Source organism: Lissotriton vulgaris, chromosome 10 (genome assembly GCF_964263255.1).
Source record: "Lissotriton vulgaris chromosome 10, aLisVul1.2, whole genome shotgun sequence".
NCBI lineage: Eukaryota > Metazoa > Chordata > Amphibia > Caudata > Salamandridae > Lissotriton > Lissotriton vulgaris.
The window spans coordinates 297,878,663-297,905,670 of NC_141698.1; the positions used below are offsets into that span (position 1 = coordinate 297,878,663).

General features: G+C 44.6%; 1 protein-coding gene across 1 annotated transcript in view; it reads left to right on the forward strand.

Annotated features, from left to right (window-relative positions):
- The window catches only part of JMJD4 (jumonji domain containing 4), a 159,810-nt gene extending 143,157 nt beyond the window's left edge, over positions 1–16,653 (forward strand). The window contains exon 6 of the mRNA XM_086941071.1: positions 14,981–16,653. Within this exon, the coding sequence (XP_086797197.1) occupies positions 14,981–15,292 (312 nt within the window). The 3' untranslated portion in view covers positions 15,293–16,653. The remainder of the gene's footprint in view (positions 1–14,980) is intronic.
- Positions 16,654–27,008: the final 10,355 nt, after the last annotated feature.

Genomic DNA, 27,008 nt, shown 5'->3' on the forward strand with positions numbered 1-27,008 from the left:
GGCCGTCCACCTCCAGCGCCCCAGCTCCCCCAGTCTCCTGAATCACCAGGTCCGACGGTGTCATGTCCCTCACTGCAGCGGGTAACGTGTCCAGGACCAGGATTTCCGCAGGTTCCAGCGGATTTTGAGACTCCTCCCCGGCTCCCTGCAACAAGGGTTCCAGGAGCATTCCGCCATCAGGCCCCACCGTGATTCTAGGTTCCTCCGTGTGCTCCGACATGGAGCGTCGTCCCCGTCCGCCCCGGGGCCTCCGCTGCCGCTGGGGACGGCTCCCCCAAGTCTCCTTGGACCCACCACGGGCCCCCGGTGGAACCCCATCTCCCCTAATCTCCAGCCACTCCCAAACTTCCTCCGGAGATTCAAAGAAGTGTGCCTTACCCTGAGCCAGCACCTTGAGTTTGGCAGGATATAGTAACATATATTGTAACTGCATCGCCCGGAGCTTCTGCTTAACCCCCAGGAAGGATTTCCTCATCTCCTGAACCTGGTGGGTATAGTCTGGGTATATCGAAATCCGACTATTTTCGATGGCCAGGTCTGGTTTCTCCCTTGCTGCTCGCAGGATGCAGTCTCGATCCCGATAATTCAATATCTTGGCAATCAGAGCCCGCGGCGGGGCCCCCGGCTGTGGTGGGGGAACCAGGGCTCGATGAGCCCTCTCGATGACAAATACTTCTGAGAGACCCTGCGGGCACAACTTCGCTCTAATCCACGTTTCCAGAAAGTGTTCCGGATCTCCAGCCTCCAGTCTCTCCGGGACACCCAGGACTCGAATGTTGCTGCGACGCGCCCTCCCTTCTGCGTCCTCAGCTCTCCGTTCCAGGGCACCAGTCGTTGCCGTAAGGTGTGTGACCGTCTTCCGGAGGGAGGCCACTTCCCCCTGTAGCTGCTCGATATTGGCCTCTGCATCCGTGACTTTGTCCGCGACTTTACGGAGGTCTGTTCGCAGGAGGTTGACGTCGATGGAGACTGTTTCAATTTGCCTCTCCAGCGCCGAGTGGGAGCCCTGAATAGCCTTTAGGAGTTCCGCACGGGAGGGCTCACCGGAGCTCCCGGGCTCCTCATCCTGGCCCGATTGGCGCGTAATCCTTTGGGGCGGCAGTCTTTGCGTGGTGTACTGGGTGATCGTATTGGCCTGTGACGAGCGGGACGCCCGGTCTTTACGCATCTTCGGATTGAACCCAATGCGGGGCTAGGCCCGCCTGTAAATCACCAGCAAGTCCACCTCCGCCTCCACCCGGCCGGCGGAACGGTCCGTGTGGAGTCGCGCTCGAGCCCTCACCCTTGCACAGTCAGCTGGGCGTCCCCACTCTCCCAACACTCCCGTCACAGGCAGGTCCCAGGGACCGCAGGCACCGCCAGGAAGCTTCTCACACCGACAAGGGGGATTCCGGCAACCACACCCCACCAGCGGGTCGGCGCGATCTCGCCGAGTGTCCCCGCGGCCTCCAGCGGTGGCGGCTCTGTGTCCCTCCGTCCAGCCGGGCCCCACAGGGAGCAGTCCACTCAATGCGCCGCACCCGGCCCGTGCGGGCGGCGTGACTCGTACGCCCCGATCACCCAGCCAGTAGTCAGGTATGTCAGGTATGGGGGGGCCCCTCAATGCGCTCCACTCCGGCGCCTCAATCAGGAGTCCAGTCAGCCCCTCTCAACCAACATTGCCTCCAGCGGCCCGGAACCTCCTCCAAGAGTCAATGGGGGGGATCGCACCCCCTCCTCCCCGCACTTCAGGAGGCAGGTAGGCCCCACGTAGACTGGCAGGGGCCCAGCGTCGGTGCCTGCGCCGTCCGCGCAGCTCTTCTGTGCTCCTCCGGGCCCCCCGCCTGCTCCTATCCCACTGCCACACAGACTCTGCCGGGACCCCGGTCGGCAGGCGCCACCGGTCACTCACCGTCCCCGCCGTCCAACGGTCGACCTCAAGATGGCGGCCCAGTGGGGGGGAGGGGTACGCTCCGGCCCTCGGCCCTCTCGTCGCTCTTCCATTGCAGGATAGCGGGCCGTCCCCCAAGCAGGCAGAGGCACAGCTGGACAAGCGCACGTCAAGGCGCCCTCACGGGTCCGGGCTCCCCCGATCTTCACTCGGAGCTCGCAGCCTGCTCCACTGGGGCCGAAGCTCCTCCTGGGGCGACCCTCGGACCAGCGCTGGCAATCACGCCCTCGCACTCGGCGTCGTCCCTCGGGTCAAGGTCCAGGCCCGGGACAGGCTCCGCGATCGCCCCACAGGCCCTCCGCAACACTCCAGGATATGGCCTCCTTCGGCCGACCAGGCCCAGACCGGGGCCTCGCGTAGGTGTGGCGGCCGCCTCCGGGTCACCGGAGTTGCTCCGCGTTCACTCCGCTACTCCCTCCGGCCGAAAATCGGCAGGGATGATCCCCGCAATGTCAGGGATTCCTCCGGTCTATCAGGACTGCTCACCGGAGCCTGGGCAGGATTTTATTCAGGATTTAAGGGTCCGCAGGACGGGAGCTGGCAGAGCTCACGTCCTGTCGGCCATGCTGCTTGGCCACGCCCCCTGATTGTGATAACATTAAAGGGACCTAGTTATAATGACATCCAAGGGATGTCCTCGTTGAGTCCGTGCTTAACCGTCTGTAGCTTATATACCCATTTTTGCTCCCGTTTGAACAGGAAGCCACTGATATCTGTAACATGAGTGGGTATTAGTGGCTGTTCGAGTACCGTCCAGTATAGATCGGTGGGGGTGTGTTTGGCTTCTATGAAATGATTTGTCATTCTGGTCGACTGTTTTAAGCATCTAATTGAACTTTTATGCTCTGAAATCCGTGTTTTGACTTTTCGTGTAGTCATCCCTACATATTTTTTGTTGCAGGGACTGGTAATCAGATACACAAGATTGGTACTATTACAATTTGTGAACCTCCGTTGTTGCCACGGTCGGTCCGTACCAAAGTCTGTCAACTATCAATGACTTCGCAGTCTGTGGACAAGCCGCACAGTTGCCACATGGGTGGTGCCCTGTTGCTGCTGGCATATCCCACAGAGTCCATACTGCTCGGGGGATCTCACATTTCGGTCGTGTATCGACCAGTTTGTCCTTAAGGTTTTGACCTCTCTTGAACGCAAATAGTGGGGCAGGTATGGTATCAGTACCTGTGTTTACGATGTTCCAGTGCTTCCTCACTATTTTTTGTATCTGATTTGACTGCTGATTCGATCCTGTTTCGGCTTTGGAGGGAGGAATTCTAGTAAACTCTCCCTGTTATTATTAGACGCTCTTTTTTTGGACTTACGAATCAGCCGTTTGGGATAGTTTTTTAGTGATAGGTCAGTTTCTAGACCTTTGGCGTGATACTCAAACGCTTGTTTGGTTGAGCAATTCCGCTGTATTCGTAGGAATTGCCCATAGGGCAAGTTGTCCCGCATTGCTTTGGGATGGCAACTGTGGTAACTTAGTAAGGAATTTCTCGACATGGGTTTGCGATAAAATTCTGATTCGAGGCCAGTGGGGGTGGATGTAATTAAAAGGTCATGGAATGCCAAATGTGATCTGCTTAGTTCCATAGTGAATTTCAGGAAACTGTTTCTTTCGTTTAGCCAAACGTGGAAGTTTTGAAGTTCAACCTCATTCCCTCGCCATATCACTAGAACATCATCGATGTAGCGCTTCCACAGGCGCAGGCTACCTGTGAAAGGATTGGTGTCTGCAAAGATGTGATCCTGTTCGAATCTGTGTACGTACAGATTAGCGAGACTAGGGGCAAAAATGCTGCCCATGCTAGTCCCGCTAATCTGCAAGTAGAGGGAGTCCTCGTACTGGAAAAAGTTCTCAGTCATGGCCAGTGTGGCCAAGGTCATAATTAGCCTGACTGGAGTGATGGTATGAAGATCACTCTCGGCTAAGAGAGCCTCTACAACCTCAAGGGTCTCAAGCTGGAGTATCGAAGTGTACAAGCTCTCTACATCGAACGATACCAAGATGTCTAAGTCTCTATCGTAGTCTATCTCTGGGAGAAGCCTGAGAACATCCTTCGTGTCCTTTAAATAGGTGGGCATTTCCCTCACCATGGGTTTCAGAAACACATTGACAAAAGTCGATAAAGGTTCCAATAGGGAACCTATCCCCGAGATGATCGGACGCCCAGGGGGCAGGCGTTGTGTCTTGTGTACCTTTGGGAGCTGGTAAAAATAAGGTATCCTAGGGTTCGCAGTGCACAAGTATTGTCCTTCCTTAGCTGTAATCCACCCCTCACTGAGGGCTTCCTCCACAATCTGACTGATCTCTCTGGTGAGTCTTTCTGTGGGATCTACAGTTAATTTACGATACTCCCTGGTGTCATTTAGTTGGCGAAGGCACTCGTTCTGATAGGTGTCTGAGTCAAGTAACACTATTGCACCGCCTTTGTCCACCGGTTTGATAACCACAGATTAGTTGTTGGCCAAATCTCTGACTGCTTCTTGTTCCTTACGTGATAAGTTGTTGAAAGGTCTTTGTTCCTGACGGAACAGTTCTCTTAGATCGTGGTCCACGGCTTCCTCAAAGGTGAGCACTTTCGCCGGCAGGCCCACTGTCGTGGGGTTGAAGGTCGATGGTTTTTTCAAACCTGTGTTCTCATCAGGGCTCTGGCTCTCCCCTGGAGATTAGTTCTTGTTGGCAAACAGGTAATGGAGCCTGATTTTTCTAAAAAACTTGCCCATTTCAATCTGGGCGATGAAAGGGTCGCCACTGTTAGTGGAGACGAAACCCAAGCCCTTATTAAGAACCTGTTCTTCCATGTTTGTGAGCTGATGAGAGCTGAGATTAATTACAAGGCTGGCCCTGTCGATGGGCCTGTCGATTTCCCCGCCTGGTCCTGTATGATTTTCTTCCCGCTCCTCAGATCCATGGTCTGGGGGGGCAGGTTCCAGCGAACCTGGCCTTGTTGTGGTGTTCGTTGACGGCCCCGTGTCCTCTGGCCAGACCCTAAAAAAGGGTGTTGGTTATAGTTTTGAAAGAGTTGCTGTGGGCCGTAAGGTCCCATCATGGGTGGATATGGTGGAAGACCCCACGGTGTAGGTTGCCACCAAGGGGGTCCCTGCGGTTGTGCAAATTGTTGACCGTAACCCCTCCAATTCCTTCTGTTGTTCCCTCTACCCCTGAACTTGGTCTGGGTGCTCCCCTAATTGGATGAATCGAAGTCACTTGAACCGCCATCAGAGCTGGAGGTGCCGTAACTGGAGCCTCCTTTTCGACCGTTCTTATTGAAAGCTGTTGGAGTGTACTCCTCGCTCGTGTAAGGGTATGTCTTTTCCATAGCAAAGTTCGCTAGGTCCTTCTTAAATTTCTCCAACTTCGTGAACAAAATGGAGTCACGGAATTCTTTACAGGTCTTGTTGCCATCTTCCCGATTTTTGGAGAACACCTTGCTGGAAGAGATAGTGGTCTTAATCTGACCTTCTAGGACTTGGATCTCACTAAGAATATTGTCCGCTGTTTTCTTTGCGTCCGGAGACTCCATTTTTGATTTCTCGTCCTGGAGACAGCCTTATCCATTACAATATGGCGTTACCGCTCTTTTGTGTCCAGAGCCCCCTGTTTTTGTCATATGCGATCATGTGCACCGGTTAAATAGAGTTGCTTTAACTGTACAGAATTTAAGGCCATAAGGGTTGTTTTCTATGTGGTACTGATAAACTTATCCATTAGAATATTGCTTTATCACTTCTTTGCGTCCTGGATTTTTGTCCAGGGGGCAAACATATCCATTACAATAGAGTGCTACCACGTTCTTGCGTCTGGAGCACTTTTTTGATTTCTCGTCCAGGGGACAAAAATGTCATGTGACCGTCCCGCAGTACTTACGCGATGCAGAAATGGATGCACATGATTCACTGTGCCCGTACAGACTTACACTTCGGTACGCGTTTCAATTACACTGGCTAAGCGAGTGTTGGTTGGGTTTCCTTTGTGATTTGTCATTGAAGCATTAGCAATATATGTTTAAGGATATGTGTAGACTATATTTTCGCTTCAAAACTGATTTCAGGAAAGGAGCTTACCAGGACTCTTTTGACATTTCTCTATTACTTCAGTAAAATGACGAGTGGTTGTAGCAGCGCAGTCAAGATTTGAGGAGCTTCCTTACTGGCTTTTATTACCCTTGTTCTTTTTGACGTAAATTAATTATACTTTATAGCAAACTATATTATTGATAGTACTGTGTCTCATATGTGAATATGGCTACATTTTGGCCTCACGGTGACTTTTTTTCACAATTTTAGAAACTTACAATTTTTATTTATTGCCCTTGTTCTTTCTTCATTTAAAGTAATTTTACTTTGCAGGTAGCTATATTATGGATAGTAGTGTCTCATGCATGTTTATGGCTGTATCTTGGCCTCACAGTGACTCTTGTTTACTATTCTAGAAACTTTAAATTAACAAACTAGCCAAGGACACTGGATATAAAAGGGGTCCCGGAATGCCCAGCACTTGATTGCATGATTGTTTGAGCATCTCCTCAGGCGGAAGCCGGGAGGCTGTTGTATTATTAAGCGCTGTGTATGATTTCTACCTGCTTTTAAAACTGCACTTACAGCTTAATCGGCGTTTAATATATTGCACTGCAAACGTAGCAAGAATAGCTTGATTTAATAAGCCTTAGCTGCCTACTTCGCTCCCCCTCTTTCCCGCTGCCCAGGACCACTCCCAGCCGAGGATTGACTCTGTGGAGCCGGTCCCGAGCACTGAATAGCGGCGGCCATCTTGTGTGTGGGGCGGATCGAGTGCGCTCTAGTTGCGCATAAAAGGGGATGATCATGTCTTCGCACAGCGAACGCGCACAGCGGGCGCGCCTGACTCGCGCCGGAGTCGCGCCAGAGTCAGGCCCGTCTACGCCCGTCCACGCCTGGCTGGGACCAGGGGCCACAACCCCTGTCCCAGGGCCTAGTTACTCCAGGGAAGCCTTGCTTGCGTTAAATAACAAAACCGGTCATATAAGCCCGCAAATAGCGGAGACACTTAAACGGGAGAGGCTGTTGAAACCTACAGCTAAGCCACCTACTAGCAAGACTAGCTTGAGGAGGGAAATAGGAAAAGTAACATCACAGAGCGTTGCCCTGCTCAATACGCGCTCCCTCCAAAAACACAATCTGGAGGTGTTTTCCCTGCTCCAAGAAGACAACCTGGATGTATTAGGGGTCACGGAAACCTGGTTAGAAGACTCTTCCATGCCCGACTTGGTGGCAGCACTGCCTCCCAACTTCAGCGCCATTATTCACAACAGGAAAGATGGTAGGAAGGGGGGGGGGGAGTCGCCCTTCTTTATAACAAATCATTTAAAACCGAGACCATCTGTGCAGAAAGTCTGGAGGGTGCGGATATTCTGGGAGTCAAGCTCCGTTCTGCCACCAACTGCCTGGTGATACTCCTTGTTTACCGCCCCCCAAGGACTCCCCCAGCCTTCATGGAGCCTTTTATGGGCTTGGTTCACGACCTACGAACAAGGTATGAGGGTCTCATGGTCATGGGAGATTTTAATCTCCACGGGGAGGAGTCCCCTAAAGACGCCATGTCTAAACAGCTAGAAGAGGCCATAACCTCGCTAGATCTAATCCAGAGAGTGACTGGTCCGACGCATGAGAAAGGCCACACACTGGACCTGATCTCGACATCAGTCCCGATGCTGAGCCCTATCACCATTTCGCCCTGCATATGGTCGGACTAGCATTCCCGGGGCAATGTGTACCGCATACCGCGGAGTGGCAGGAAGTGAGAAGGAGGTGGAACACAATCAACACTGACACACTTATCTCCACTCTAGAGACACTACCTTCTCACTTTAATAGACTACCAGATGATGACGCTGAGACAGCTAGTCTCAAACTGTCACAAAAACTGGAAAGTGCCATTGAGGCGGTGGCACCAACTCGAAGGGTCAAATTCGGAGATGAGGGTAAAGGTGCTCCCTGGTTCAATGAAGCATTGAGGCTTTTGAAGCGCTCCTTGCGTCGGACGGAGAGAGCCTGGCGCAAGGGGTATGATTTCAACACTCAAGCTTTATATGCCAAAGAGTTAACCATCTATAAACAAGCTATTAGGGCCAGGAAAGCTGAGTTTTATGAAGACAGAATCGCGACATCATCCAATCCCCAGAAAGAAATCTTTAAGGTCCTGTCAGAACTGAGAAAAAAGAAGGAACAGCCCCCTTCCTTCTCACAAGAAGACTGCCAAAAATTTCAGTCATTTTTTACTATCAAAATAGCTGACCTTTTGTCAGAAATCGAGACCACCCCCAGACTGGACTGCTTAGGTACTACTATTAAAATCACCCCAACAGTCACCCAGCCCCTAATCTCACTACCCTTACTCACTAAGGAAGAAACCATGAGAACAGTGATGGGTCGAGTCAAGTCGGGTTCACCGGCGGACCCGTGTCCTCCGAGGATTTACAAACAAGCCTGGTCAGGGCTGGAGGACGACATATTATCACTCCTTAACAGCTCACTTACAACTGGACAGGTTCCTTCCAACTTCAAGGAAGCCCGGCTGATCCCCCTCCTGAAAAAAGCAGGGCAGATATAAAGATCTTGAAAATCGACAGGCCCATTTCACAACTACCGTTCCTAGCTAAAATTTTGGAACAACATGTGTTGCTCACCCTCTCTCATCATCTAGAAAACAATTTCCTGCTGTAACCCAATCAGGCCGGTTTCAGGGCCCACCATAGCACGGAATTGGTCATGCTTTCCGTGCTGGACGACCTGAGACTTAGAGCAGACAAAAAAAAAAACGTGTGCCCTGGTGCTGTTAGACCTCTCCGCGGCATTTGATACGGTCAAGCATGACCTACTGTTGTTGCGGATGTGGGATCTCGGTATCCAGGGCACCGCCCATGCCTGGCTGACCTCCTTCCTTGGCGAACGGGTTCAGAGAGTGCAATTAGCTGACCTGGTATCGGAGGCAGCAGGTATCACATGTGGAGTCCCTCAGGGCTCAGCATTATCACCCCTACTGTTTAATGCTTACCTGCAACCCTTATTTCAACATTAAATCAGATGGACTGCAGTATATACAACTACGCCGGTGATACGCAGATCATCATCCAAATTGACAACTGTCCAAAGGCATACCAGAGAATGCAAAACATCTTAAAATTTACCGTGAACTGGATGACGGCCAACTCATTAAAAATAAACCCTGACAAGACCGAGGTGCTGGCGATCACAACGGCATCTAGCCCTTGGAACGATCTCTTGTGGCCCACTGAACTAGGGCCATCCCCAGTACCAGCAGAAGCAGTGAAAAGCCTAGGTCTGATCGTAGATGCCAACCTCACTATGTCAACCAAGGTCTCAGCCGTAGTAGGCACATGTGTGGGCATAATGAGACAACTGTGTAAACTCTCCCCTATCCTGCTCAGGAGAGCAGTATCAGCACTGATCCTGGCACGTCTGGACTACGGCAACGTTTTGTATGTCGGTATCCCTCAAAAATTGCTGAGCAGACTTCAGATAGTCATGAACGACGCTGCCAGGCTAACCTTCAACCTACCCAGAAGGACCCACGCCACCCCCCTCCTTCACAAACTCCATTGGCTGCCGGTGAAACAGCGGGCCAAATTCAAGGGCCTATGCATTACGCATGAAACCCTGTACGGACACGCCCCAAAATACATCAAGGAACGTTTAGTCCTGTACGCTCCCAGCAGGAATTTACGATCAACAGATGCTGCACTGTTGGTCTGTCCGCGTTTTAAACTATCCTCTCTAGGAGGGCGCACTTTTTCCCATACAATTCCCAGTGCATGGAATAAACTGCCAGAGAGCCTGCGCAAAGAAACAAGCCTACTACCCTTTAGAAAAAAGCTAAAAACGGTGCTGTTTCAGGAGCATGGGTTAATGTCTAACTTTCTCCCCTATTAGTACTGTGCTCATCCTCTGCTAAGCGCTTAGAGACCCTGGGTGATAAGGCGCTATATAAATCCAATATACAATACAATACAATATGACTTTAAGTTGGAAGTATATTCTATACTCGCTATTGACTTTTGAGTAAGTTGCCTATTGACCATAGCGACTATATCCGCTTTTTTTGAGCAGAATTGGTTTTACTCGTTGTTCATGTTGATAGCAGTCTTCTTTTTCATCCTTATAGCCTCAAGTAAGTTGGCGACAGGTCCAACCCGGGCAACTATCGCCCGATCAGTCTAATTGACTCCCTCCAAAAAGTCATTGCACGTATGGTTTTGGGCAGAGTTCAAGGTTGGATTGAACTAGAGGATATCCTGTCTCCTATGCAAGCAGGCTTCAGATCGGGTACGAGCACCATCGACCAGGTGTTTAGATTCTGTCTAATCTACTGGAAGGTGGTCTTGCTCGGCGGTGGAACCATCTTTGCCGCGTTTATTGATCTGAAGTCTGCTTTCGATCTAGTGCCGAGGGATAAATTGTGGTGTGTTTTGAGGGATTTAGGATTACCAATGGAACTACTTGATCTAATAGTTAAAATGCATGAGGACAACTATGCAAGGGTGAGGTGGGGAGGCCAGGGACAAGTGACGGAATCCTTTCCCGTGACTCGAGGAGTCCGTCAGGGGTGTGTCCTGGCGCCAACACTCTTCTTGTTATTTATCGACCAAGTACTCAAATTCTTCGCAGACACTCCCACTGATGCCCCTTCGCTGGCAGGGACAAGGTTCCCAATGCTTATTTTTGCCGACGACACTTTACTCCTCTCCAAAACACGTAATGGTTTACAGCGGGCTCTGGACCACTTTGAGGAGTTCTGTGTCATCAATGACCTTAAGGTAAATGTCGGTAAAACAAAGTTTATGGTCCTCACTAGGAGTCATCTTGTCCGGAGCTCTGTAAGTATGAGTGGAGTCAACTTGGAACAAGTTGAGACCATGACGTACTTGGGGGTTACCCTGGACCGTCGCTTGCGATGGAAAGAGCAAGTAGGTGCTCAACAGCTTAAATTTGCCCGACTAACTGGCTGCCTTTTGAGCGAGCAAAATAGATCGATTACAAAACGGGTCACCCCAGCGCTAAAGATTTATGACACTAAGATTAATGCTGCAATCCTATATGGTGCAGATCTCTGGGGATATATGGATCTCTAAAGCCTATTCAAAATCCAGTGTAAGTTCTTACGGAGCTTGGTAGGGTTACCCCAATCTTCTCCCTCTATACCCCTCTGCCAGGATCTGGGATGCAACCCAATTAACGAGATGGCAAGATTTAGATTGGTGGCCTTTTGGAGGCGTATATGGACCTCCCCTGACCTTACCCTCTTTGCGAAGGAACTGGCTGAAGTTAGGTCAATTGGAGGTTCCGGGAGAATTCCCTGGCTACAAACGGTAAAAACCATTCTGGTCGAAATGGGACTGGAACAGCTGTGGGTATCTCCGAGTACTAATGCCTTTCCCTCTAAACAGGAATTCAAGGCATTGTACTGGGCCTCGGTCTGTCAATCGTTGGTGACTGCTTCTAGCTCTGTTAGTCTAACGGGAAGGTTTCTGACCTTTAAGTTGGATCCCTCCCGTGAGACTTATTGGGATATCATCACCAGACCGCTGGATAAGAAACTTTACCATCAGTTTCGGGTAGGAGCTCTGCCACTGAATTCTTTCACAAAAAATTGGGTTAATGGAGCAACAGAATTTTGTAGTTGGTGCCCAGGTCATAAGGAAACCGAGGGTCATTTCTTGTTTGCCTGTCCGATCTACTTAGCGCCACAAACAAAATGGTTAAAACCTCTGTTTCAGCGCCTCCCTTTTAGAAGGTCTTCTGAGGCTATTTGGGTTTTAAAAACTAACACCTCAGAGGTGTTCGTGGTGAGCATAGCCAAATTTTTAGGGTGGGCTTGGGCCATCAGGGCAAGAAGCAGACAAAACCATTAATAGGGTTTTCTAATTTGTCCACTAAAGTATAACTGTTTTCCCTAAATGCAGGATAATGTACATTGTATTAGGAATGGTTTTACTTATTTTGTATTTTTAAAATTCTTTTTTAATATCTTCTGGTCAGGTTTGTCTTTGTATTTCCTGGATGTCTAATAACTTTTTTTTTTTAACCTTAAAAGTGTTTTTAGTCTATTTATAATGAATTAGGACAATGTTGCTGTTATTGTAAAATGCTATTATATTGGAATATTGTTAAGCTGTTCAAAAGTCTTAAATATGTTTTATATGTTGTCTTTTATGATTTTGATATAGAAATAAAGACTCTAAACCTGGTAAAAAACCTGGTGATAGCAGTCTTCTTTTTCATCCTTATAGCCTCAAGTAAGTTGGACTAGCGAATTGGTTGCAGCTACTATTCATGGACATTTGTGGCATTTTCTGTGACACACAAGATCATTAGGATCAGATATGTAGAACTGGTGGTTGTCTTACTTATACAACATCAACGGGGCGTAATCACCATGATATCTCTGTCATTTTCTGGGTGTGGACTTATTTCCGTAAGCACTAAAAAAAAATTCTCATCACTTGGTGTGAAATCTTCAATTACAGGTCTATATCTGCCTTCTTTTTCTCAGAATTATATACTCATCCCACCTTATGTTTTTTCACTTTTTTTGCTTGGGATCAAATTGTCTTTGGGATCACCAAAAGTATCAATATTCTAGCCACCATTTGTGTTTCAGCACCAAATGAAACTAAGAATATGTGGATTTATATTCCGGCCTTCAAAAAGTCTCTTAAGACGAAACACGTGTTGGCTGATCTGTGCTGGAAGTGTCATTTTACAGAATACAGAATAAACAAATACAGAATAAACCAACAGTGAAAAGCTTGGAGCAACAATTGGATTTTGTGTTGTTTCATGTACACTGAGGACATTTGTGTGCATGTTCTGTTACAAAGATTAAAAAAGAATGTATTCATGCTGATAAATATCCACAAACCATTTATGGTTGTATCAACTGTCTACGAGGATGCTGAATGCAGTTGTATTTTGTGTATTGATTTGACATTAGGTATCTAATGGAAAACATACACCTTTGGTAGTAGGGTATCAGGACTCTGGTAGCACCTCTATATTTACAATTCAATTGAGAATGTTTCTCACTAACTAAGCGAATCATAAAAACTATTTTGTGAGGTGCAGTAGTTTGCCCACTTGGGTCTACCACTACCACATAGTCAGTGCATATTCCTGTATTCGAGTTGAGAACCTACAATTGTGTGGCATCTCTGTTAGGCAAATACAAATAAAGGGGCATGTGCTTGAGGAGTTTTATATAATAGTGCCTAAGACAACATTTTAATTTCATTGCCATCTAATGACAAGTCTGCATCAAAATTAATACATCAGTATTTTTCCTTTATCTGCCCTGCAGATAATTTTTTTCCACACCAGGCTGTTATCATACTAGGAATTATTTCTGATCTATTGGCTTTTGAAGAGTTGAGTAGAATTTTTTTTTTTTTCTCTTTTGCACAATAGCAATTGTTGTGCTCTCATCTATGGATAGTTGTAAACGTCTAAGGAGTTATAGATCTTCTGTAGGATTCCTGGACAATTTGGTAGTTTTAATTGCTGCACTGTTGATTTTTTTGTGTGTTCGCATTGCTATATAGTTCTAATGTTTCTCGTCCCCATTGCATGCAGTTCCAGATGCCCCCTCTGCTTCTCCCAAGGCTGATTTACTTTCTACCCTTGTTTATCCTTTGCATTCAGATATTGCTGATGTGTGTGGTTTGCCTTGTGGCTGCAGCAGCTTTATACCGCTTCTTATTAGCACCTCTGCATCAATTCATCCTGACTTCCTTGCTAGTAGTAGATGCTGCTTCCTAGTGCAGAAAGAAGACATTTGTTTGCCACACCTGTATCGCGAAGCTTCCACTGGAAACTTAAACATTTCCCAAGTTGTAGAATTGGCATAGCTATGGAAGTGAACAACGATCCTTTACCGTAGTTGATGAAGGGACTATACATATATCTGTAATGGAATGGGGAACCCAACTCAAGCCTTGATACTGCTGAGAAAACTTCCCTATTTTCCAACTCAAAATTGACTCCAGGAATCAAGCTAACCATATAATACACCCCACCACCAATTTTTTCATAAATTATTTTCATACTTTCAAGATAGTCAAAATGTTGCATGAGGTAACATGATGTGGCACAATGTGATGGCCAACTTGAAAGTATAGAATATCGAGTTGTCATGCTTTCAAATGGCTGCCATGTTGAGTCATGCCATGCTGCATGACTCAAAGTGGCAGATGTCTTTAAAGTGCGAAAACATTTTCTATTCAAGATGGCTGCCACATTGTGTCATGTCACAGTGTGTCAAGCAATGTTCTGGCCATTTTTAAAGTATACCATATTCCATTTTCATGATAGCCAGGTTGCCGTATTGGCTTCCCCAAACCATGGATATTTAAGCATCCAGTATTGGCAAAGCCAATAGCGGTGACCTGCATAGAATGGAGGGGACTAGTAAAGAAGAGAATACATTTTACACACACACTCACGGAAGGGGTCCTCCAGAGAGAGGTGGAGGGCAGCGAAAGAGTGTGCTACTGAAGCCGCCGCAGTTCTTGATGTTGGAGACTCAGAGAGAGAGTGGGAGGAGAGAAACAGGATGCAATAGTCTTGGGGAACATGGGAAAGAGCATAAGCACACAAAACAGATAGACCAAGAAGCAGGTCTCCTGTTGAGTGCTAAATAAGCAATGAAATGGAAACAAATGGGTTCATGACTTCAGCAGTAAAAGGATACATCCAAACCTGAGGCTAAAGAAGAAATACTTCTGGGGCTAAAAAACACTAGAAAATGGAGGACAGCCATCCATTAAACAGCAGGGAAATAAGATAGACAAGAAAGCTATCCATTCATGAGAAAGTGTTAACCAAAAGCCTACTCCACATGTTATTGTGTGTTTTTGTGCTGACTTGACAAACACCTGAAACTGTCTGTAGTGAGACTGCAAAAATGGAGAGGGTGAAAGTAGTAGTGTAGGTGAACATATTGCAACTGTAAAAAAGGATTCTTCTTTTTTTAACATACACCTTCATTTGTTGTAGGTCATCATGAAGTCTTGCACTGGGATTGACTACAAGGAATTCTACTATTTCCTCAAGACAATTGCAGAACACAGGGTTCCAGCAGTGAGACATTCTTTGAAGAACAAGGCTTCTCCAGTTATTTTACCTGCGCTGCACTTCTCAAGTCTTGGACATTTACATGCAGTGTTTGACCTGCAAAGAATTGTGGATGTGATAAATGTATTGATGGCGAACCAGGACTTTAAAAATCTAGACATGGAATCACTTTCTCCTCCTCCAGAAGAGTTAGTACACCATTTGAAAGAAGTAATTGACTCTGCACAACTGTGATTTCTATTCAAGGGAGCTGAATTCTGTTTATGTGGTGCCTTCTTCAGAACCAAGATATATTGTTATGGTTGGATATGGGTCAATGCACAAACATAACAAAACTATGGCTTTTTGGATTATGTTCTTCAAGCACCGCTGGTAAAAAAAATAGATATTATACAAAATTTCACCAGTGTAGACCAGATGAAGCAGATGATGTATATTTATTTATAAAGTGCAGAGTCCCTAAACAACAAGAATGGATATTTAAACAATGCTGAAGCAAGGAATACTAAAATGATTTGTTTTCAAGCCCAACATATTCTGAGCCATTCTGCTGCGTCCAGTCAAAATAATGTTATTCATTTCACTTGCTCATTTGCTGTAATTGAGCGGAGTTACCTTTGATGATCGGGCATTGAGATAAGACAACTGTGGCTTCTGGAGTCTTGATTTAATTGTGTATCTTGATCCTCTGATGTGCATTCTGTATGTTATTGCCCTGCTGTGAGCGAGACATTTGTGATTTTTATCTCTTTTTTTAAAGTCATTTTTATTCGTGTTTCAAGTTAATACAGGTGTACAGACGGGGATAGAACATAAATGACGACTGCTTTCCACAGGAACAGCAGGCCTTGACGTCTTAGTCCAACCCCAAGCACCACAGGCAGATGTGCAGGTTCATGATGGACATTTATTAAGCACAGTCTCTGCAAGGCTCGTGAGGTAACTGAATCTAATAAAAAAGACACATTCGAAAAAGGTGTCCACAAACGTTGACAACTCCCCTTAGAAGAGTTGAGCACCAGTTTTGTATCAGTGGCGCAGAAAAAAGGGAACTGATGTCAGTACGCCATCGGAGACACTTTATGGCTCCATTGATGTCTTGATGATGACGCAACTTGCGTCTAAGTGGAGCCAGTGCTCTCTACCAGCGTGGACAGCTTTTGAAAATGTCTAGATTCAGTCTGACCCCAGGGATATTCCAAACTTGAGGAATCTGCCGGTAGATGTAGCTATCAGAAAAAAATAGTTTGACGCCCTTCCTAGTGGCATCTGATTTAGAAGGTTCCTCTCTTTGTTTGGGTTTCGGGTCAACGGTTACAATGCACACTCTTCTTGCATCTGATTTCATGCGAAGAAGTTCGACATCCCATTGAACAATGCACCAATGTTCCATCAGCATTAATGTGTAACCTAATGACATGCTGGGGTCTCAATACTTTGCAAATAATTTCCTAAACTTTAACTAAGGAGAGATGGGATAGGTTCACTAATCTACACTCTTAGATCCTGTGAAAGGTACAGATACAATTAAACAAAAAAGAGGGGGGGGGACCAAGGAGCTAATAAAGGTCCAGTGTCCATGTTCCTAATACAAATCTGATAACAAAAAAGAGGACAAAGTTCCTATACAAGGGTGCAAAAGTCACCGGTGTACCAGGGTGCAAATAGTCACCCATGCATTAAAAACAGGGAAGGATAAGGTAAAGGTAATCCTAGGTATAAAGTACCCTTAATATGAGAGGGAAAGGCATTCAACATCCTATGCTGCCCTCACACACCCCGAAGGATGTCATGCTTCATCATTGGGCATTTTGCTCCTCGTAGGGCCGGCGCTGCAATTCCCTACGGGTCCCCCGAAGGGTCACTTTATCGGAGATCTTTTTGAGGAAATGCCGGATGTTGCATGAGGGTGTGTGGGGAAGGGTAAAGGAGGGTAATTCATGTACGTGCAAACGTGATAGTGTAATAAAATTCCAAAGGTATGAAAGCAGCGTTAAGTTTTACTTGATAAACCCTTGGCAGTTAAGAATACTGCTTAAAAATGGCTGACCCCAACAGGCCCACTATGCCTGGGTGTCTATAGTCGCAGTCGACATGTTTCGCGCCTCTGTCGCCCGTAGGTCATTGGCGCTTCTTCAGGACCAAACAAAAAACAGTGAAGTGCACGTGAACATAATACAAAAAAGTTAAAATGAGAACCCTCTTATCTCAGCCAGGGCGGGTAAGGAGGCCTGTATACCCTCTATGTAAATTCAGCTGCTACACAAAAGCTGCTCCTGGTTGATGCCAAGCACTAGTAAAAGCACTCCTCCAATGGTCAAGAGAATGGACGCGGCGAGCGTTTGGACAGGGGTGGTGCGCTAGAGGCAGCACCCGTATATCTTTCCCGACTACACGCGGGCGTCCATTCTCTTGACCATTGGAGGAGTGCTTTTACTAGTGCTTGGCATCAGTTTAAGTTATGTAGCAAAATTGGGAATTTTGCAAAAGTTTGTCAGTCACCTAAAGACAAAATCAATTCTGTTCCAGATGGGGATCTGTGAGACAATTTGTGTAAAAGGAATTAGAGATATTGTTGTTGTACAAGATGATGAATCTGATTGTGTAGATCCTTACGAAGACATTGAAGTGGATGGGAAAAATGTAAGACTTCTTATTGATTCTGGGGCAAGAATGACAATGGTGACCGATGAATTATTTGCAGAAGTCTGGGGTAGACGAGAGTTATTTCCGCCAGACAGGAATACGGTAACATATGATGGTAGGAAAATTGAATTGTCTGGGTTTTTTGAGTGCCAACTCAGGTTTAAAATTCGCACCATTTTGGAATATGTATATGTTGCTAAGAAAGGACTAAGAGGCACATGCATCAAGCGATTTTGGAATCGCAAACGGTGCGAATCGCAAAAATCGGCCGTTTGCGATTCCAAAATCACTTTTTGGGATGCATCGTTAATTTTTCATGTATCGCAATTTAAGAATTCGCACTATTTTGCGATTTCTCAAATTGCGATAGCATTTAAGAAATCGCAAAATTTGCGGTTTCCTAAATGCTTTGCATGATTAATTTGAATTTGCGAATTCGCAATTTTGAAGGGAAAAATTACCATGAAGTAAACCTTCATGGTAATTTGCGAAAAGTATCAAAAATGCAAATAAATGCATTTTTGACACTTACATGTTACACACACACATGCCCTTGGGACATGTGTGTGAGTAAAATGTACTTACGTGACATTCCAGGGGTGCAGGGGGGGTCCTTTGGACCCCCCCTGCACCCTTGAAATTACATTCTCATTTTGCGATTCCTTAATTACGAATTAGCAAAAGGAAAATGCCTTCCCATTGATTCCTATGGGCCTCTAGGCCCATACGAATCAATGTAAAGCGATTCCTTATTTGCGATTCGAAATTAAGGAATCGCAAATAAGGAAAATTAAGAAATCGCTAAAACTTTTGCGATTTCTTGATGCATTGCCGCTTGCGATTCCTTAATTGCGATTCCTTAATTTTCGCAATTAAGGAATCGCAAACGGCACCAATGATGCATGTACCTGTAAATATACTGGAATGGTATCACCGTGGTCTTTTTGGTATGCCTCTCAGACCTGGCAGAGACGTACAAGTTTCCTTAGTCTCTGAGTGTGAAGAAAATAAAAAGTCATGTAAAATAGTTGAAAACAGTACAAAGTGGTTTGACAATTTCCCTCTGGTATTTGATGACAGGTTGGGTAAAATTAGAGGCTTCAAGCACAAAATTAAAGTATGTGATGATGTCACACCTGTGAAACATAAGTTGAGGACTGTGCCTTTTAGTGTGCGTGAAGACTTAGTAAAGGTTCTTAAAAAAATGTGTGATGAAGGTGTGGTAGAACCCATTGAGTCATCTTTATGGTTAGGTCAATTGGTTATCGCCAGGAAGAAGAACGGCCAACTGAGAGTGTGTGTGGCCTTAAGAAGTCTCAACAAGGGTATCTGGATTGACTCCCATCCTCTAGCTAGAATAGATGACATCATAAGTACATTCTCAGGTCTAAGTTTTTTTCAAAGATTGACTTCGCTTCTGCTTATCATCAGGTTGTACTTGAGGTGTCGTCACAACACTTAACAGCTTTTGTGTCACCTATGGGTACCTATCAATTTAGAAGGATGCCTTTCTGCCTTGCGTCGGTGGCAGCCGTTTTTCAACTTGTATTAGAGAATGTATTCGAAGGAATTGAAGTTGTAGTAACGTTCCAAGACAATATTTTAACAGCAGGAGAAAATATGTCCATTCACGATAAATGCATGCGTGCAGTCTTGGAGCGGTTACAAAAATGTGGAATTTTTGCAAATCATGAGAAGTGTGAATTTGCAAAAAATTCTATTGAGTATCTGGACCATGTAATTTCTGAGAAGGGAGTTAAACCTAGACCTGGATTAGTTGATGCAATAAGTCAAAGCTCAGTCCCCAAGAGTAAGGAGAATGTGGCTTCATTTTTAGGGCTTTGTGAATTTTACTCCAAATTCATTCAAAAATGTTCTGTTAAAACTGTTGGTTTGAGAGAATTGTTGAAGAAAGAGAACATTTAGCATGGGAGAAAAACTGTCAAGAATTCGAAGGTCTAAAAAATGAAATTATCTCAGCTGGTGTTCTTGCACAATTTGATCCCACACAACAATGTATTATTACAGTAGATGCTAGTAATGATGGTTTGGGTGCAACAACTTCACAGATGAAGGAGCAAATTGAAGTGACTATCGGTTTTGTTTCTAGGTCTTTGAGATCTAATGAAAACGTTTTTTCTGTTATCGAAAAAGAACTTTTGGGCTGTTGTTAGGCAGTCGAAATATTTAAATGCTTTGTTTGGGGAAGAAAATTATTTCTCAAGACTGACCACAAACCGTTAGTCAGTATTTTGAGTGGTTGTACTATTAAAGATCACACACCGGGAATAGCAAGGTTAAGTTCAAAACTTTTACAATATAATTTCATTGTTGAATACATCCCAGGCGGTAAGAACGTAAGGGCGGATTACTTATCTTGTTCACCTTTAAGTTTTATTGAGTATCCAGAAAATAACGATGAGAATGATGAAGAGTGATTAATCGCTTGTGTTGATGTTTGCCACAACACTACATTTACAGAACAAGAGTGGATGTCGTAGTCTTTAAAAGATGTTGAGTTGGATAGTGTGAGAAAGTATGTAATTAATGGTTAGCCAAAAAAAAAGTTTTACACCAGGATTTGCAACCTTATTTTAAAGTTTCTGATGAATTGTCAATTGAAGAAAAAGGGATGTTGGTGCGGGGAGACAAATTTATTCCACCTGTCTCTTTGAGAGATAGAATCATTTTGTATGGTCATGAGGGACACTTAGGCCAGACCATAACCAAAAGAAAAATCAGAGACAGTTATTGGTGGCCTGGGATGGATTCTGCTATTATTGCTAGTGTTCGGGCATGTGTTATTTGTGCCACTAGTGATAAAGGACTCAGAACTGAAGTTGTTCCCCTTCAACCTGTAAAATTACCTGAATTTGTGTTGTCCAAACTTGCCGTAGAGTTCATTGGACCATTTGGTGTTCTTTCACGGAAGTTCAAATTCGCTATTGTGGTTGTTAAACACTATAGTAAATGGTGGGAAGTAAAATTTGTGGAAGAGGCAAACACGACTAGTGTTATCAAGTTTAAAAAAAATTGTTTTTGAGAGAAGGTTTCCTAAAGAAATCATCTCAGACAATGGTGTCCATTTTATTTCAAAGGAAATGAAAAGTTTTCTTGACTCAAATGCCATTAAACACAAGTCTGTTGCTTTACATCATCCTCAAGCAAACGGTCTAGTAGAAAAAATGAACCGTACACTGGCAGAGTGTATACAGCGGGCAGTTCAAAACAAGATAGACGTGTCCAAAGCTGTTGAAGAAATGATGTGGTCACATAGGTCATGTTCTAATGCCGTTCTGGTCTCTTGTCATTTGAGATTGTACAGGGACGTCCTCTTGCTTCCAGGTTGTGTCCTGCATGGTTAAGAGAGTGTCAGAACAAGAATGAACATATGTTAAATGTGGACAAAGTTGTTAGACCTAATGTGGAACAATTTCAGGCTAAAAGGAAGAATCACTATGACAGTTCGCATAGAGTAAAATCCATAGAAAGAGACTTGTGTGTGGGAGATTGGGTTTGGGTCAAAGGTCCCAATCATATCCTTAAGGGGATGTTAAAATTTAAACCTCCTGTCAGATTTGAAGTTGTGAAAGAACCACAAAAAGAGGGCCTGGAGGGATAGGTTTAGAGACTCGCAGACTCAGTCCCCTGTTTCAATTAATCAGTCACCAAAACAGTCCGAAGTCTATCCAAAAAGGAATGCTCGTCAATGTATAAACACTCCAAATCTTAAATACTCAGAACTCTAGTACAGAAGATAAACAAAGAAGGTTTTTTTGATTGGTTAGAGATGCAGGAAGAACGGCCAACAATTAGATGGCCACAAAAAGCAAAAGAGAAGGAAAAAGAAACCAGGAGAAAACTCTGACAGGGATCATTGGTATCCCATCATTACACATTGCGTGTCCAGTGTCATCATCTGGTTACCAACTAACTATACTTCACCGTACCTCCAATCAGGAGGAGGATGGAAGAGAATAGTTAGACCCTCTTTGTCGAGTTTTTATACAAGAGAGTACCATAAGAAGCAAGACTCTCTAGAGAAAATAGTGCAGTGCAAAAAAGAAGAAAATAAGTGAATTAAAAAGGATACACATCGGAGATACCAGCATCGCTAAATCAGAATGAGTGGACTCAAGGATGTCTTCCTGTCTAAAAACAGTGAGAGAAATAATCAAGAGCAGTTGAAATATGGCACTTTTTATGGTCAAAGAGAGTCTTGCTCTCTTATGGTACTCTCTTGTATAAAAACTCTACAAAGAGGGTATACCTATTCTCTTCCATCCTTTTCCTGGTGGCATCTCTAACCAATCAAAAAAACCTTATTTGTTTATCTTCTGTACTGGAGTTCTGAGTACTTAAGATTTGGAGTGTTCATACATTGATGAGCATTTCTTTTTGGATAGACTTCGGACTGTTTTGGTGATTGAGAATTGAAGTTGTGACCAGGAATGCAGTGAGAATCAGCAGGAATGAATGGTGGAATAAAGCAAGGGTTGTGAAGGTGCATCCTCATGATGTTCCTCCTCGTGATCTTTCTGTTCCATTTAATTCGTCTTTGCGTCCTCGTGTTGTTCCTTTTTCATCTTCTTCTTCTTCTGACATTGATGTTTCAGAGTCGAAGCGTTCTGTTCATCCTTTGTCTCAACGAAGGAGTAATAGACGAAATATTGTTTAACCCTTGAGATTTTGTGATTGAAATTATTTTGTGATTGAAAATCTTTCATATTCACATACTGTTTAGTATATTTAACTATTTTATTTCTGTAATGGTTTACTTTGTTATTTTTTTTATTTAATTATTGCAAGCAAGGGAGATATTGTGGTGATCTCATGTTCACTGCATTCCAGCATTACATCACTGGAATGTAGACTGTCCAATGTTGGTTCATGGTTTAGAGATTCCTTGTATGTCAGTTACTTTGGGACTGCTGAAGTTGTGGCAAATAAATACACGAAGTGAAGTATTTCTGTCTGCTGACTTTTATTGTCTATTACTTCACTACAACCAGGTCAACCAAATCAGCCGTAGAAGAAGCATTTTATCCCAGTGACAAAGATTTGCTACTGAGGGAGTTGGGAAAACAAGCCACTTCACAATAAGATGTATGACTTTAACATTACATGCTTCACTGATGGACGAAAGGCTTTCTTAAGCAAGGTAGCATGCACATCTTTTATTCCTTTCACTTTTCAATGTTTCTGTAGCTGTTTAAGCCAAGGAAATGGCCTTTATAATGTACTGATTTGAATAATTCCATGAGTGAATGCTCCTTGATGGCCAGTAATTAGAGCTAAGCTTTGGTCAATTTGTGATGAAATTATATGCTAAAAGTAACAAGTTGAGAATCATATCTCTAGACTTAAAGATTTCAAGAGCAACCACATTCATGTATGTTCTGTCCTGCTTGGAAATTGTTTAGAGAAAATAAAGCTTACCAATTTTGGGAAGTCTCTTCGGAGAACAGCCCAAAGGCCACGCATCATCCTCCACCCCCTGACCTATCTGTGCATGGTTGGCTCATTTCGAGCTTGACTTACACTTAATGTATGCCACCGCAGGTGCTGCCACCCAAGTTCAAATATACAAAGAGAAGAAGCAACATAAGCTGACGATATTCTGCACCCCAAAGCACAGAGCGATTGAGTCAACTAAGGTGCCAGATACAGGCTTTTGTGAGTGCTAAAACATAACACATTTTTAAAGCCAGTTTGTCTGACGTTTTACAAGCGAATTTTCATTCTTCATTGGTGTCAAATTTGTTGGTATGATTGTTTGTATGGGTGTGTTGGTGATTACTAGAATGAGTCAATATTTGTATAAATGAAAAATAATTAATTTGTGGGTGGAAAATTGTGGCATGAGTGAGTACATAGATGGGTGAATGGATGAGTGAGTTCAGGCATGGATGAGTGCATGGATATATGGGAGACTGAATGGTAAAGTGAATGAATGGATAATAACTGAGTGACTCCATGGAGGCAGGGCTGAATAGATAAAGGAATGGGCCTTGTTATATGATCTGGGGTGAAGCTTGCCAACAACACAGTGAGATGCAAGTTGCACTCAGTCTATCTAATATTGTCATCCACAGTTTTAGTTGCATTTTTCTGGAAGTGCATTTGAGTGGATGTCCATAAAATGTCAGTAATATTCACCATGATGCCAAAAGTAGGCACCATCATGACCTAGATGTGATGACCAATGTAATCCCTGGAGTGGAAACCATGACGCCAAGCATAATCACAGAATGCTGAGAATTACCACCAATATTCTGGTGCCACCACCAGCCAGAAGAGGACAGTATCAATCCACAGGTGCCAAGAATACATTTATGCTTGAGATAGCTGCCATCATGCCATAGATTCCCATACTTTGCAACCCTGGCACCATTTTGCTAGGGCCAGCATAAAAGACATGTGCCATGTTGCCGTTGGTGACAACCTGTTGGAAATAGCCCTCTCTGCAGTTTTACCCCAAACCTTTTACCTTCCTCCTCCTTTTTTCGACTTCGTTTTTGCTGGCTGTAGGACTCAGAGCACTTTACTACTGCTGACCAGTGCTAAAGTGCATGTGCTCTTATCTAAAATCTGATAACAAATGGTTTATTCATAATTGGTATATTTGGTTCACTTTTAAGTCCCTAGTAAAGTGGTATACCATATACCCAGAACCTGTAAATTCGCTGCCGGAAAGTTCTCGGAACGATTGTCTTTCCGAGTGACGGCCCAACTAGGAATCAATTTCCTATTTTTGGATACAGCCACAAAGAAATACTTTGTTTATCACTGCTTACCTCCGTTGCACATATGGCCTTTTGAGCACTTTGAGTCTGCCAGGGAACATCTACATGGGAAGACGAGGACGCTTCCGAGTCCACCGCCATTACAATTGCAAGGGGAGGACTTGCATTGATTCTACATTTTCCAAATCACATGGTACGGCTGCACCATTGTGAGGTTGCCCTACATTTCACTGCGTTACTCTCTGTCTTGAGGAAGACTCGTATGCTAGGACCAAAGTCACCTTTTGCAACAGTCGGGTCGAAACGTCGACATTTTTTAGGCTAAGAAGCCTGGACTGATTACCGAAACCTGTGTGGGGTTGTTGTCTCAGCTATATACCACCCTGTTCTGAAGAAGGAGAAATACGAGACTGTATTTAATCCCGTAGACAGGCTATTTAGTAAATCCCTTTTTTACTATTTTCTCTATCACTGCACATTTGAGCAATATCTGAATACGCCCCTTTTTTCTTTCCTTCTGGAAGCAACCGTTATACAATGAATTTGATGTTTTCTTTTGCTTAATTATGAATTATGACTTTTGATACTAAAAATTTTATCTGATTGTTTGAGTCTTCATTTAGTGCATTTCATTGATTGTGTTGCCTTTTGCTGTATTTTTTGCTCACCTACAGTGCAAATTAAATGTTGCATTTGTAAATTGCTCACGTACCAGTAGGACCATACTGTTTTACGTATCGCATATTACCCATGTCCTATGGGTTTGTATGGGTTACCCCAGTATCTTGTACTAGTGGGCCTGCAGCACCGATTGTGCCACCCACAGAAGTAGCCTTTCAAACCTGACTCTGTCTGCCACTGCAGGGCTTGTGGGTGCAGTTTACTGCCACCCCGACCTGCATTTCTAACTACTTGCCAAGCCTTAAATTCCCCTTTTATTACGTACCAACCACTCCTTAGGTATGCCCTATGTAGCCCTAAGGGCAGGATGCTGTGTAAGTAAAAGATAGGACATTTACTTTTTAGTTTTACATGTCCTAGTAGGGACAACCACCCGTGCTCTTTTTCATTACTGTGAGACCTGCTTTTCTCACAGGTTATCATTGCGAATTCCTTAAATACCCTTTTTAAGTGTAATACCTGATAGCAGAGTAGAAGCTGCTCTATTGCCCACATGCATCAAACTCCCGTTTTGCGTTTCCAAATTTGCGAATTTTACCGAATCACAAATATGGATTCGCAAAACGGGATGCATTATAGAAAGTGCAAAATATTTCCGATTCGGTAAAAATCGCAATTTTTACCGAATCGCAAATATTATGTGACTTCAAAATTGCGAATTCGCTATTCCCATTGATTCCTATGGGCCAAAAGGCCCATAGGAATCAATGGAAATTGCGAGTGGCACTTAGAAAATTTCATGGGTGCAGGGGGGGGTCCAAAGGACCCCCCCCCCTGCACCCCTGAAATGTATTTTTAAATGGATGTTTCACACACACATGTCCTAAGGACATGTGTGTCTGTAACATGACATTGTTTAAAATGTAAATTAGTACATTTTAAACATTTTTCGCAATTTACCACGAGGTTCAACCTCGTGGTAATTTGCACTTCCAAACCTTGTTCTCGCATTTTGATTTCAGAATGATGCATTGCATTTAAGGAATCGCAAATTTGCGATTCCTTAAATGCAATCGCATTCTGGAAAGTCGCAAAATCAGCGAATTTCATTAAAACATAATGATGCATCTGAAAAAGCATTTTTGGAGTCGCAAACGGCCGATTTTAAGGAATCGCACCGTTTGCGACTCCAAAAATGCTTGATGCATGTGGGCACATGTTTTATATCATTGGAGTGGTAATGACTAATCCTCTTTAGTAGGAATATTGGATCTGGTATTACTAATCTAGAAATGGCACTTTTAGAAGGTGGACCTTTATCTGCTCTTAGCTCTCTTGTATACCTTACAGCCTGTCACCAGAACACGTCCGATGTGGAGTGACAGCTACACTTTGTGCATTCCCTTTAGACAGCCACAAGTACAGCACACTCAGCTGCATCTGCATTTGCCAACATACTAATGGGTCTTACTGGGCAGGAGGGAGGGGAGGATCTGACACGTACTCCTGAATAGGTAGTGACCTGGCCTCACACAAAACACTGATTTACCTCCCACAGATAGGTTGGCAGACAGAGCTGGGCTTAAGGAGAATTGTGCACAACAAAGGCTTTGCGTAGAAGTTATCTCCACTTCCAGGATACATTTGGGTATATGTATTGGGCCTATGGTCCCCTCTCACTAATTTACTTTGGTCTGCGAAGAAGAGGAGCTTTGCTACTGAAGGGACTGTCACTTTGCTAATGGATTTGCTGTGTTGACCTGCTGCGGACGCGCTTACCTGGGGAGTATACCGGGGGCCTTGCACCTTGCCCTACCTGCCGTGAGGGGAACGGCTAAACAGCGAAGGGACAGCGAAGGAGCCTAACGAGGCACTCTGACGCCGAGAGGGGAACCGCTCTGGCAACTACAACCCCCAGAAGCCCCTGCGAGGCGCAG